Here is a 13,329-nt window from a genome sequence, read left to right as displayed (position 1 = left end):
AAATACAAATATTGAATCATTACATTGTGCACCTGAAACTAATATATTGCTATATGTCAATTTTACCTCAATAGAAAAATTATAAAGTTAGAACAATTAAAATAGTTTGCATTGATCAAAAAGAATCACATCAATTCTACAAATCACTACTTCTGAGGACAGAACCATAATTGTTCCCTTCTCATTTCTGTCATGCTTACAATAAAAGATAAAAGGTAATCAAAACACAGTAAATGGAATTCTTATATTTTAAACCATTTTAACATAAAGAATTAAATCATGTCTTACATTTCTACTTAAGGTTATATTGCACTAAAATTATTTTACATGGAAGAACTAGTTGATATATCATGACAAAATACCTTACATTCTTTTGACATACACATCTTATATTAATGGATATTTCACAGTCCACTTAAATAAATTTTCTAGTGTATACCAAATCACCTAACAAAAACAAATTTATAATGCTAATCTGTTTTGAGAGCAAAGATATTCAGTATTTATTATTACTGCCTTTGGGAAATACATTGACTTTTAAAAACAAATTTAAGTCAGTCATAGTACCTAGTACCTAGTGATAATATTTGAGCAATACCTGAAAATTCTTCATTTATTGTTGAGTTTCTACAAGGCTAATTTTTAAATACAACATTTATTTTATTTAAAAACAAAGAGAAAAGTGTCAGTCCCTTTATGCAGTGGAGCAGAATTATGAGAAAAGAGATAATAAGAATAATCTTCAATGCTGGCATCTAAACTACATGTTTGTAAGTTTTTTTTTTAATTTTCTTATTTTTAGTAATCTCTACACACAGAGTGGGGCTCAAACTTATGATCCCGAGATTAAGAGTCACATGCTTTTCTGGATGGGCCAGCCAAGCACCAACCCCCCAAGCTATGTTTTACATAACTTAAAAATTCAGTTTTCACCATTCTGCTGCATATAACCAAGCCTATTTATTGTAATTATAATAACCAATCGTAGAGTCTTTGAAAATCATGATTATAATTAAAGCTTGGAATTAAAGCATGATAAAGCTAATGGCAACCTCTTAAATCCCATTTTAAGTTAGTTCTACTTCCAAGTAACACTTTAAAATAGTTTCAAATAACCTAACTGATTAGCCAGCATCAGCTTAGGAATTTTTTTCAATGTTCTAAGGTATAACATTTGGCATCAAAAAGCACAGTAAGCACTTCTGATTTGTGACGAATAAAAAAAAAAATCAAGTACTAAAAAACCAGTGGTTCCTGTGACAAGGCAAATATCCCCCTTCAAGTAATGTTCCTTCCAAAATTAAAGTAACATTTTGTTTCTCCCTCTGAAATTCTATTAAGAAAAAGAAAACGTGATTTTCTTTAGTTGAGGTGAAAAAACTGCTTCATAAGTTCATATGTTGTGAAAGCCACTGCTTGAGAGGGAACACAGCGAATGTAATTAAGAGATAAACCACGATATAATCCTTTTTGAATTCCATGGTGTCCATAGACATACTTCATAGTCTCCCACATGGTACTGAAAGATAATGATTAAATGACAAAACCATTATACCCACTCATGAAGAGACAATTTCAGGATCCATAATAGCATTTTTTAAAAAGATTTTATTTATTTATTTGATAGAGAGACACAGCATGAGTGGGGTCAGAGGAACAAGTAGACTCCCTGCTGAGCGCCATGCCTGGATGGATACAGGGCCCAATTCCAGGACCCTGACATCATGACCTGAGCAAAGTCAGATACCTATCCAACTGAGTCACCCAGGCGCCAACCCTCCCATAACAGCATTTTTTTTTTTTATTTGACACAGTGAGAGATCACAAGCAGGTAGAGAGGCAGGCAGAGAAAGAGGGGGAAGCAGGCTCCCTCCTGAGCAGAGAGCCCTATGCAAGCCTCGATCCCAGGACCCTGAGATCATGATCTGATCCAAAGGCAGAGGCTTAACCCCCTAGTCACCCAGGTACCCCATAACAGCATTTTTAAAAGAAGCCAAAATGCCATCTTAAATAGCTTTTAGAAAATAAGTGTAAAAATAAGCTGAAAATAATATAATAATAAAATTTTTTTTTAAAGATTTTATTTATTTATTTGACAGATCACAAGCAGACAGAGAGGCAGGCAGAGAGAGAGAGAGAGGGAAGCAGGCTCCCCACTGAGCAGAGAGCCCGATGTGGGACTCGATCCCAGGACCCCGAGATCATGACCCGAGCCGAAGGCAGTGGCTTAACCCACTGAGCCACCCAGGTGTCCCATAATAAAAATTTTTTAAGGAGCACCTGGGTGGCTCAGTGGGTTAAAGCCTCTGCCTTTGGCTCAGGTCATGATCCCAGGGTCCTGGGATCGAGCCCCTGCATCAGGCTCTCTGCTCAGCAGGAAGCCTGCTTCCCCACTCCCGCCACCTTCCTCTCTGCCTACTTGTGATCTCTCTCTGTCAAATAAATAAATAAAATATTAAAAACAAAACAAAACAAAACAAAAAAACCCACCAACCTGAAAATTCACAATAAAGCAGCAATTCATTCCAAACAAGTACAAGCATTATACACAGAACTGCCAGGCTCATTAGTCCAATCTATTTTGTTTGGACTATGTCTGTAATATTTACTGGCAACACTATTTCATAATAATATCTGGACAACTAGTAAGACCATAGTCCTATTTCCCTACTCACTTTAAACATTACATTTCCTAAAGAAAATGAACAATGACAGAGAACGAGAACTTACAGGCACTTTTCAAACTCTGGAAGAACAGTTCCTAATTGCATTCGCCGACGAGTTACATCAAATGGGTAGCTAGAAGAAAAAGGCAGGACTTAAAAATGATTTTTAGTGTTCTACTCAACAATTATTGAATACAAAGCCCTATATATTATTTCCTTAGAAAAGAATGTGTTCCTATGTTTTTATTGTTTTGGGAGCCCGTATATAAGCCCATAAGGTCTTGCTTTTGCTTATGTGGTTCCATTGGTTTAGATGATTCTTCTCTCTCAGCATTACAACACAGTGTTCTATTCGTTCCTCAAGGCCAAATTAAATGCTACTTTCTGAAGATTCAAACTGAGTATTTTTCATTGTTGGAAGCTAAGACACGGCTTGGCAACTTTGGCACTATGGACATTTTAGACTGGGTAATTCTTAATTGTGCGGGGTCTATCCTGTGCTGTAAGTGCATCCCTGGCCTCTGCTGACTACATGCCAGCTGTGACAGTCAAAATTGTCTCCAGTCATTAATAAATGTCCACTGGGGGCAAAATCACCCCCAGATGAGAACCACTATTCTATGAGTATTCAGCAAGTCCCCCAGTATATAGTAGACCAAAAAAATTTTCCCTTAAGGACAAAAACCAACAATACACATATTGCATTTAGAAGACAGAGAAAATGCTATGTAAAAAAAAAAATTACCTGAAATGAAATTTATAAAAGTAATCTCTTATAGGAGTGGGACCACAAGTGGTTTTTTAAAATTACTTCTATTTTGCTAATATTGACTACTCGTGTTAGGTCCTATGCTGAACAATTTATGTAAATTATCTCATTGTATCTTCACAACTACGTGAAGTAGGTACTATTATCCCAACATTAGTCAATTGAATCTTAGAGACATGCTCCAGTGTGACAAAGCTGTTTTCTACTTTCCTATTCAAAGATTTCCATGGTACATACTATATACCTAAATGATATATAACAAAAATAATAATATACTTTTATATACATTTCTATTTTCAATGAAATGTTATAATTGAAAAGAAACCGTGTTTTTTAATCGAACAGTTTAAGAAGTAACATTACCAGTCACTAAAGCTCCATATGTATTTCAATAGCATCTCCAGGAATTATTTTTTTAAGGGGGATAGTAAGAGGAAGAAACTTTATGAGAATTAAGGGACAAAAACCTCAACCTGAAGGATTCAGTTTCCAAACAGGGGAAGACGTATGTGAGTACCAGGAATTGGTTAGTAGAAAGGAGGGAATGGAAGAAGACCAGGTACAGGGAGTAGAACAAGGGAAATAACAGAAAGAAAAAGCACATTGGGCAATGTTCTACAGTAAAAAATAAGACAGAGTGATAATTGGGAATGTGAAAATTGATTTCAAGATATTACCAGGGCTAGAAGATTAATAGTTATCAGTAATGAATAAGAAAGCTAGGAGCTGAAGATTGTCACCAAGAGGAAGAGAAGAAAGTACTACCTGGACTATGGAGTTTGCACTGATGGCAGAAGTCCAAGTAGAAACATCCAAGAGCTTGCTAGAGAAGTAATGGAGAGTTAGTAATAAAGACTTAAATAGAATTTGTTATCTGTGCAGAAGTGACCACTGAAACCATAAAGATAGATGAGCTATTCTAGGTATTCATGGGAAGAGCAGAGGACTAAAGTCAGGCTGGGCCTTGACAAATCAACATGAATAGGTAGCAAGATGAGGATATGAACAAAGAAAATACCGAGAGAGGTTACTGTTACAAAAACCCAGAACTAGAACAACTGAAAGGAAGCAAAAGAACTGAAAGGGAGCTTTCGGATTTGCTAAGAGTCAAAAGGTACAGAATACAGTTTAAGCAAAGAAGTGGGAAAGAAAGGACAAATTTTAAGGATCTAAATTGGAAGTGAGTAGTAAAGAAAAAAGGCAGTAAAAACAAGAAGAGAATCAGGGAGCTGGAGGGTTTCTGAAAATGAGCAAGGTTCCACAGTCAGGTTTATAAAAATAAATCATACACCTTTTCTTCTTGACCTTCAACCTCGTACAATTGGCTTCCACACAAAGGTACACTGAATCTGCTTTTGCAAAGGTGATCTTTTCATTGTAAAATCTAATAAACACCTTACATTTTGGTACTTATTTTACTTTGACTTTTCCTTACCATTGGATACTCTTTTTTTTTTTTTAAGATTTTATTTATTTATTTGACAGAGAGAGAGAAATCACAAGTAGGCAGAGAGGCAGGCAGAGAGAGAGAGAAAAGGGGTAGCAGGCTCCCCACTGAGCAGAGTCATGGCCCAAGCAGAAGGCAGAGGCTTAACCCACTGAGCCACCAAGGCGCCCGGATACTCTTTTTTGTCTTTGTGACACTACTTCCTATTTTTCACGATACTCCTCAAGTCACAGAAAGCTTTTCTTCTTGTGTCTGAAAAGTTCCTGCTTCCTAGTGTGCCAGCCTCTTTGATCAATCTCTCTTGGGCTGGGAAATTCTTGGAAATCACCTTCCCAATTACAATATAGTAATACCTTTGTCTATATTCCCACAACTTCTATTAAGATATAATTCTATTGTATTGCCACTGTCTTAAGAATATAGGCTTTTTGAAGCAATAACTTTGTTTTGCCTTCAGCAAAAGTCCTATAGTCTAGTACACTGCCTGGCACAAAAGAACCCTTCAAGATTTAGTGCAAGAGAAGTGTCTCCTTACACACACACAGAGCTCAGATTTCAGAAACTCATAAAGGCAAATTCATAAGAAAATATGTATGATGACCATACTTAAAAATTCTATCTTGCTTTTTTTATCTTTCTTTCATTAAAAAAAAATTTTAAGGATTTTATTTTATTTTTTTAAAGGATTTTATTTTTAAGTAATCTCTACACCCAATGTGGAACTCGAGCTTACAAGTCCAAGATCAAGAATCACACGCTATGTGGACTGAACCATCCAGGTGCCCCTCTTTCTTTCTTTTAAATGAATGCACGGGAATCTGGATGGGTTCAAATTAACTTGGTCAATTTGGCACCTAATTATTTACAACATGCTTAAAGTGCTACATCTGGAAAAATGTATTAGATTACAGCTTATATTTTGCAAGGGATCCTGTGCTTAAATTATCTATTAGAAAAAATAAAATGATTAACTAATGCTGAAAATCAAGACTGAAACTGCGATTAGATTGAATTAAGTTGATGAAGAAACTTACGATATTGTCTGTGCTATTGCTCCAGCAACACCACCACAAAGTAAATTTATGTGGGTTTTCAAAACTAAGACATTAGGATTGTCTGATGAAGGTCTGCCAAGAAGGGTAGGAGCATGGGAAAGCCCAACACTCTTTAAGGTACCAAAAGTAAAAAATGAAACACCTGAAAAACAAAATATAGATTCACCATGATGCTTAATATTACATGAGTCATAAAAAGACACTATTCTTCATAATAAACAATTAACTCAAGGAACAAACTATACATTTCCTGATTTCTGATGTTTGGCTTATTCTATAAGAAAAAGGTTTAATTAACATTTATAAGTAACCTAAAGATGACAAAATAACCACCTATAAAAAGTATAGCCATGGTTTTCATACACTAATATATACTTCAGTTTATTGAATAAAGGCAGTAGTTGGTTATAAATGCCACTTTATATATTAATAGAATTAAATAGTTTCCAAGGTTTCACATGGGTAAAAGTTAAAATTCATGACTAATAATTACAAGTAAATATGACAACTTATATTCACATTAACAATGATGGTGATAAGATAAAAAAAACTTCAGGAGTGACAAAGAATTGTTATTTTAACTCAGCATCTAATTTTGTCTTCAGGGCAGAGTTGTAACCATGAAAGAAATGTTCATATTGTATCACAAGACATGTGAAATCTAATAAATATTAATTTATCAATAACATGTACTTGGTGCTTGCTGAACATTTACATGATTTTATAATAGACCCATTAAAGTCTATATTAACAAAATCAAGAATAGAATTCAAGCAATTCTAATAACTAAACATTACTCAAGATAACTTGATATCTACTAAATTATAAAAGATATTTAAAATATTCCTGATGCTTAACAAGAAATGAGCACTAACAAAAATTCAGTCTAGGCGAATACCTCAATATATACATTTATTCTTTATACAAAATTCTTATTACAATATTTTGAATTGGTGATATATAATTTTAGAATATTCATATACTTTTATATTTGGGAAGTCTATTTTAAAGACAATCTAAAATCTGAAAAGGCTCATAATGAGGAAATTAATTGCAGGTTAAAAGTAAGTTAAAAAAATTAGAAATATCTAAATGATGTGGAATAGTATTCAGTGAAATATGACACAACTAATAAAAATGACATTTGTAAAGAATATTCAAACATATGAAAAATGTTTGGGAAATGGGGAAAAATGAAGAAACAAAATTATGTATATATATAATTAGGCTAAAAATATTTTAAAAACAAAAAACTTAGAGAAGAAAATAGAGCAAAAAATTATGAAGTTCTGCTTCCAACATAACAGCAATCTAGGTACTCTGAATGACTCTGTCATTGCTACCGGACTTCCAAAAAGGCTGAGAAGGTCTTCAAGAACCCCAGCACCACAGCCTTCCAAAAATATAAGCTGGAGCCCACTTGGGAGTTGTGGGCCCATGAGAGACATGAAGTGACTCTAAATAATGAAGCCAATAGCAGAAAGCTATTGAGATGGATCTTGCCACTGGGTCTGCAGAAGATGGAATCACTGGGTCTGAAACTTGGGAGATTAAGATCATAATTAAAGACCAACGACCATAGAAAGGGACAAGTAAATTTATACAAAACAGTGGGTAAGAGTTCAGAAAATAAGCAAACAAGAAAGAAATTTTTAAAAACATAAAAAGAAAAGCCCACAGGTAGAAATCAAATAGCAAAGTATAGAAACAAGTACAAATTTTTAAAAATACCCAGTTACATAATGATTGCAAAAGGAATACCTAAAACACAAAGACATGAAAAAGTAGCAAATAAAAAACTGAAAAATACACTAGGCAAATATTCATGATTTTGTTTGAAAACCAAAAGTGTATGGTTATGCTTTAAAAGAAAAAGCATAGATAGGAGCTGAATACTGAAATACTGTAGATGAAATAAAATGGATTTGCTTTAAAACAATTTGGGATGAGAGTGGAGGGAGTATTTAGGGGCATAGGTGAAAAAAGATTGGTAGTGAGTTGATCATTGTTGAAGGTAGGTGCTAGGTGCATGGTAGCTCAGTATACTATTATCTACTTTTGAACATGTTTGAAAATTTCCACATTTTAAGTAAAAACAATGAATAAAATAAACTCATGGGATACAGCTGAAGTAGGATTTAGCGGGGGGAAAGCCTTTATTAGGAAAAAAAAAAAAACCCCAAAGGATGAAAATGAATGAGGTAAGCATCCAGCTGAAGAATAAACCTGAGGAAGAAGGAGATAATTAAGAAATGAGTAAGAATCAATGAAATGGAAAATAAAGGTAGACTAGAGAAGAAAACAAAAACCAAAACTGATTCTTTGCAAAAATCTAATAAATGATTAAACAAAAAAAATGAAAAAAGGACAATAGAACAGATGTAAAAAAATATGAAATAAGGGAAATCTTTTGTCAAAAAAAAAAAAAAAAGGAAACTAATACAAAAGGGTCAGGTTCAAAATGGTAAAGAAAGGTATGAATTACCGAAAATGGTCCACAAAAGATAGAAAATCTGAATGGTCCTACAACCATTTAAGAAATTAGACCAGTATTTAAAAATCATCTACAATGAGGGGTGCTTGGGTGGCTCAGTGGGTTAAAGCCTCTGCCTTCAACTCAGGTCATGATCCTAGGGTCCTGGGATCGAGCCCCACATCAGGCTTTCTGCTCAGCAGGGAGCCTGCTTCCTTTCTTCTCTCTCTCTGCCTATTTGTGATCTCTGCCTGTCAAATAAATAAATAAATAAATCTTTTAAAATAAATAAATAAATAAATAAAAATCATCCACAATGAAAACTTTCAAAAAAACAGACAATTCTAATCATTTTATTAGAGATTATTCCTGAAGATGGAAAATGAGAAAATTCTCTTCAACTCATTTGTAAGACCTAAATAACTTTGATACCCAAACCACAAAAGGATATTACAAAAAGAAAATTACAAGCTAATCTCATTTAGGAATACAGATGTAAAACTTCTAAGAACAATGAGCAAACTTAATTCAACAGGACATAAAAAGGTCATTTTGTCATAATCAATTTGGGTTGATCTTAGAACACCTATTAAGACCATTCATCATATTAACAGATTAAAGGAAAAAACTATATGATCACATCCATAAATGTAGGAAAGGGTGTCTGATAAAATTCAACATCAATTCACATAAATTCTTACCAAAACTTCCTTTATGCCATATATGAACATTATGCTAAGTAAAGAAGTATTACAAACAGTCCCTTTAAAATCATTAAGGAGCTAAAATGCCCAGTAACTTCACTTCTGTTCACTGCTGTACTGTAAGTCCTTAGCTGTTACAGTAAGTTAAGATAAACATAAATAAATAAGGAAATAAGGATTAGAATGGAAATAAGAAAAATGGTATTATTTGTACAGGATATGAATTTCCCACACAGAAACCCCAAAGCATCTATAAGTAACATAGTGGCTGGCTATAATATCAATAAGTAGGATAATGGCTAGCTATAAGGTCAGATAAAATTAAATCAAACAACAAACGGAAATGCAATTTTCTAAAAGACACAACACAGCTTATATGGTATCTATAAATATATCTAACAAAAATGTGCAAGATCTGTATAAAATTTCATTCAAAATCCCAACAAGGGTTTTTGTGCCATATCAAAAACTGATTCTAAAAGTGCATAGAATAACAGAATATCTATAGTTCTTACTTTCCTTAAAAAAAAAAAAAAGGTTTCCCTCTCTCTTTCTGCCTCCCTCTCTGCCTGCTTGTGATCTCTCTCTCTCTGTGAAATAAATAAATAAAATCTTTAAAAAAAAAAGAGTGAGAGAGAAAAAAAAGGGGTGCCTGGGTGGCTCAGTGGGTTGAAGCCTCTGCTTTCGGCTCAGATCATGGTCTCAGGGTCCTGGGATCGAGCCCCTCATCAGGCTCTCTGCTGGGCGAGAGGCCTGCTTCCCTCTCTCTCTCTGCCTCCCTCTCTGCCTGCTTGTGATCTCTCTCTCTCTGTCAAATAAATAAATAAAATCTTAAAAAAAAAAAAAAAAAGGTGGGGCGCCTGGGTGGCTCAGTGGGTTAAAGCCTCTGCCTTCGGCTCAGGTCATGATCCCAGGGTGCTGGGATCGAGCCCCGCATCGGGCTCTCTGCTCAGCAGGGAGCCTGCTTCCTCCTCTCTCTCTGCCTGCCTCTCTGCCTACTTGTGATCTCTGTCTGTCAAATAAATAAATAAAATCTTTAAAAAAAAAAAAAAAAGGTAAAGGGACTTGTCCTACCAAATATAAAGATTCATAAAACTGCACCTATTATGTTTAGAAGTACCACTGCAGATCACTGGGGAAAGGAGGGGCTAATTTAATAAATGGTCCTCGATCAAATGATTATCCTCAAGGAAGAAAAAAATAAATCCAGAGTGAATAAGGACTTGAATACAAAATGCTAAAATTTAAAAATCATTCTTAGAAAAGAATAAAAGATCAAGATTCTGCCAAATTTGAAAATACCTGCATATGGAGCCATTCCTAATATAGTGGGCATCAGGCCTCTGTAAAATCCAAGGAAACCTCCTTCCTTTTGAATGAAGAAAAATTAGAAGTAAGATTACATTGTGCTTAGTATGAAAATACCAAAAAACAAAAGCATACATTCCAATGAAAAAATTATTTTGGAACCCCCCCAAAACATAGATGTGTCATAATTATTATTAATATCAATAACTGTAAACAAAATAGTTTAAATAACATTCAAATTATCAGTGGAGCTTGAGACTCTTGATCTTGGGGTCAAGAGTTCAAGCCCCATGTTGAACATGGAGCTTACATAAAAAAGAGGGGGGCACAATATAGGTGAGAAAAGTAAATGTGAAATACCTTTGCATAAATCGTTTTGAATGCATGAATAATTCCTGTGTAAGTGTGTTCCCCTTTCACCTGGAATGCTAGGCGTACTCTCACCATGTCAAGAGGGTAAGTACAGATAACTGCTGTCATACCTGAAAAAAAAGTAGAAATTTAAATGTAAAATCATATATATGTATCTTCCTAGCATTAGGAGTGCTCTCAAATTATAGCAATGTTGAAAACCCAATGCAATAAAAAATATTACTGATAGAATATCATCAGCTGAAAAACAACGTTGTAAGCAAAGGGTCAGTCTGTAAAGTCTTTTCAAATTCTTCTCACTGTGAAGTTTTATTATTAACACGAAAATAGTACTATGAGTATTTTTTAAAATTCTATTTCTTGTCTATTCCCAGGTAAGATACCAGAAAGAAAAAACCATCTCCTAGCACTAGGCAAGATATTTGACTTTTAATTTACTATCTCTGATCCTAAAATGAAGAGATGTTTTACTTATCAAAGGAATTATTTTTTTGTAAGATTTTATTTATTTATTTGAGAGAGAATGAGCGCACGCACAGGGGCAGGGGGAAAGGGAAATGGAGAAGCAGACTCCGTACTGAGCAGGGAGCATAGCTCAATCCCAGGAAACTGGGATGATGACCTGAGCCAAAGGCAGACACTTAACCCACTGAGCGACCCAGGTGCCCCTTGGAATTCTTATAAAAATATTTTAAAGGCATTTTTTTTAAACTTCAAAGGAGGATCATTATTTTCTTCTTAGTGTTTTTGTAAATTTGTTGTTGATGAAACGTAATAAAAATATAAATGCTCATAGTCCTAGAAAAATTTGTTTTAGGAATAAAAATCCAATAAGCAGATTTAGTATTAAGTTCTAAATTTTCATCAATAAATATAATTTTCAAATTGCATGAACTATCCAGCTGGGTTATTTTTAAATTAAAGCATGTATTTTTAAAATAGGTATTACTTTTTTAAAATTTTATTTTAATTCCAGTACAGTTAACATAGTGTTAGTTTCGGGTATACAATAATAGTTTCAACAACTCTATACATTCTTAGGAGCTAGACTATTCTCTAGCTCTATCTATGTTGTTGCAAATGACAAGATTTCTTTTTTTTTTAATGCCTAAAATAATATTCCAGTGTGTGTATGTATGTCTCACATCTTTATCCATGCATCTATTGATGGATACTTGGGCTGCTTCCATAATTTGGCTTTTGTAAATAATGCTGCAATAATCATAAGAGTGCGTACATCCTTTGGAATTAATATTTTTGTATTCTTTGGGTAAATATGCAGTAGTGGAATTACTGGATCATATGGTAATTCTACTTCTAATTATTTGAGGAACTTCTATACTGTCTTCAACCAGTTTGTGTTCCCACCAACAGTGCACGAGGGCTCCTGTATCTCCATAGCCTTGCCAATACCTGTTTCTTGAGTTATTTTAGCCATTCTGGTCAAAGTGTGAGGTGATATCTCATTGTGGTTTTGATTTGCATTTCCCTGATGATGAGTGATGTTGAGGATCTTAAGCGTCCACTGGCCATCTGCATATCTTCTTTGGAGAAATGTCTGTTCATGTCTTTTGTCCATTTTTTAATTGGATTATTTGGGGTTATTTTTATGTTGGGTTGTATCAGTTCTTTATATATTTTGGATACTAATGTTTTATTGGATATATCATTTGCAAATGTCTTCACCCATTCGGTAAGTTGTCTTCAGTTTTTTGATAGTTTACTATACAGAGCTTTTTAATTATTTTTTTTTTTTTACTTTTTAAAAGATTTTATTTATTATTTGAGAGAGAGAGAGAGTGAGAGACAGTACGAGCAAGGTGAACAGCAGAGGGAGCAGCAGAGGAAGAAGAAGAAGCAGGCTCTCCACCAAGCAGGGAGCCCCATGCAAGGCTGGATCCCAGGACCCTGGGATCATGACCTAGGGGAAGGTAGATACTCAACCAATTGAGCCACCCAGGCACCCGAATTTATGTGAAGTAATGTATTTAATTTTAAATACGAGCAATACTTTAGGTCAAGATTAGCCTAATGATGGTCAGAACAGGTTTGACTCTGGAAGAAAAGGCTGATTTATGATTAGCGTATCTGGTATAGCTGTGACATTTTAAACCTTACATTTTTAGTTTGCCCATAACAATAAAGACTATGTGCCAAGCACACCACATCAGGTACCTTACAAATACCACCTCTAATACATGCCAAACACCACCAACAATCCTACAAGGTAGAAGATGGATATTATTTTTTTTTAAGATTTTATTTATTTATTTGACAGACAGAGATCACAAGTAGGCAGAGAGGCAGGCAGAGAGAGGCGGGGCGGGGGGGAAGCAGGCTCCCTCCTGAGCAGAGAACCCCATTTGCGGCTCGATCCCAGGACCCTGGGATCATGACCTGAGCTGAAGATAGATGCTTTAAACCACTGAGCCACCCAGGCACCCGAAGATGGATATTATTATTACTGCTTTACAAATTCAGAATATTGAGGTTCAAATCAGTTAAGTAACTTGACCAAATTCATAGTTTTCTGTA

At 34.6% G+C, this 13,329-nt stretch overlaps 1 protein-coding gene across 3 annotated transcripts in view; it reads right to left on the bottom strand.

Moving 5' to 3' along the window:
- Positions 1-273: 273 nt before the first annotated feature.
- SLC25A16 (solute carrier family 25 member 16) overlaps positions 274-13,329 on the bottom strand; it is a 49,226-nt gene continuing 36,170 nt past the window's right edge. For 2 of the 3 annotated variants that reach the window (XM_032841691.1, XM_032841704.1), the window contains 5 exons: positions 10,783-10,904; positions 10,417-10,483; positions 5,917-6,079; positions 2,731-2,799; positions 274-1,519 (listed from right to left, as the gene is read on the bottom strand). In XM_032841691.1, coding sequence (XP_032697582.1) covers positions 1,363-1,519; positions 2,731-2,799; positions 5,917-6,079; positions 10,417-10,483; positions 10,783-10,904 — 578 coding nt within the window. In that variant the 3' untranslated portion in view covers positions 274-1,362. The remainder of the gene's footprint in view (positions 1,520-2,730; positions 2,800-5,916; positions 6,080-10,416; positions 10,484-10,782; positions 10,905-13,329) is intronic. The other variant, XM_032841695.1, reaches the window with a different exon arrangement.

The sequence above is a fragment of the Lontra canadensis genome, unplaced genomic scaffold (assembly GCF_010015895.1).
Source record: "Lontra canadensis isolate GAN:19392208 unplaced genomic scaffold, GSC_riverotter_1.0 scaffold3, whole genome shotgun sequence".
Taxonomy (NCBI): Eukaryota; Metazoa; Chordata; class Mammalia; order Carnivora; family Mustelidae; genus Lontra; species Lontra canadensis.
The sequence above is the reverse complement of the archived record's forward strand: the minus strand, read 5'-3'. Positions and strand labels throughout refer to the sequence as shown.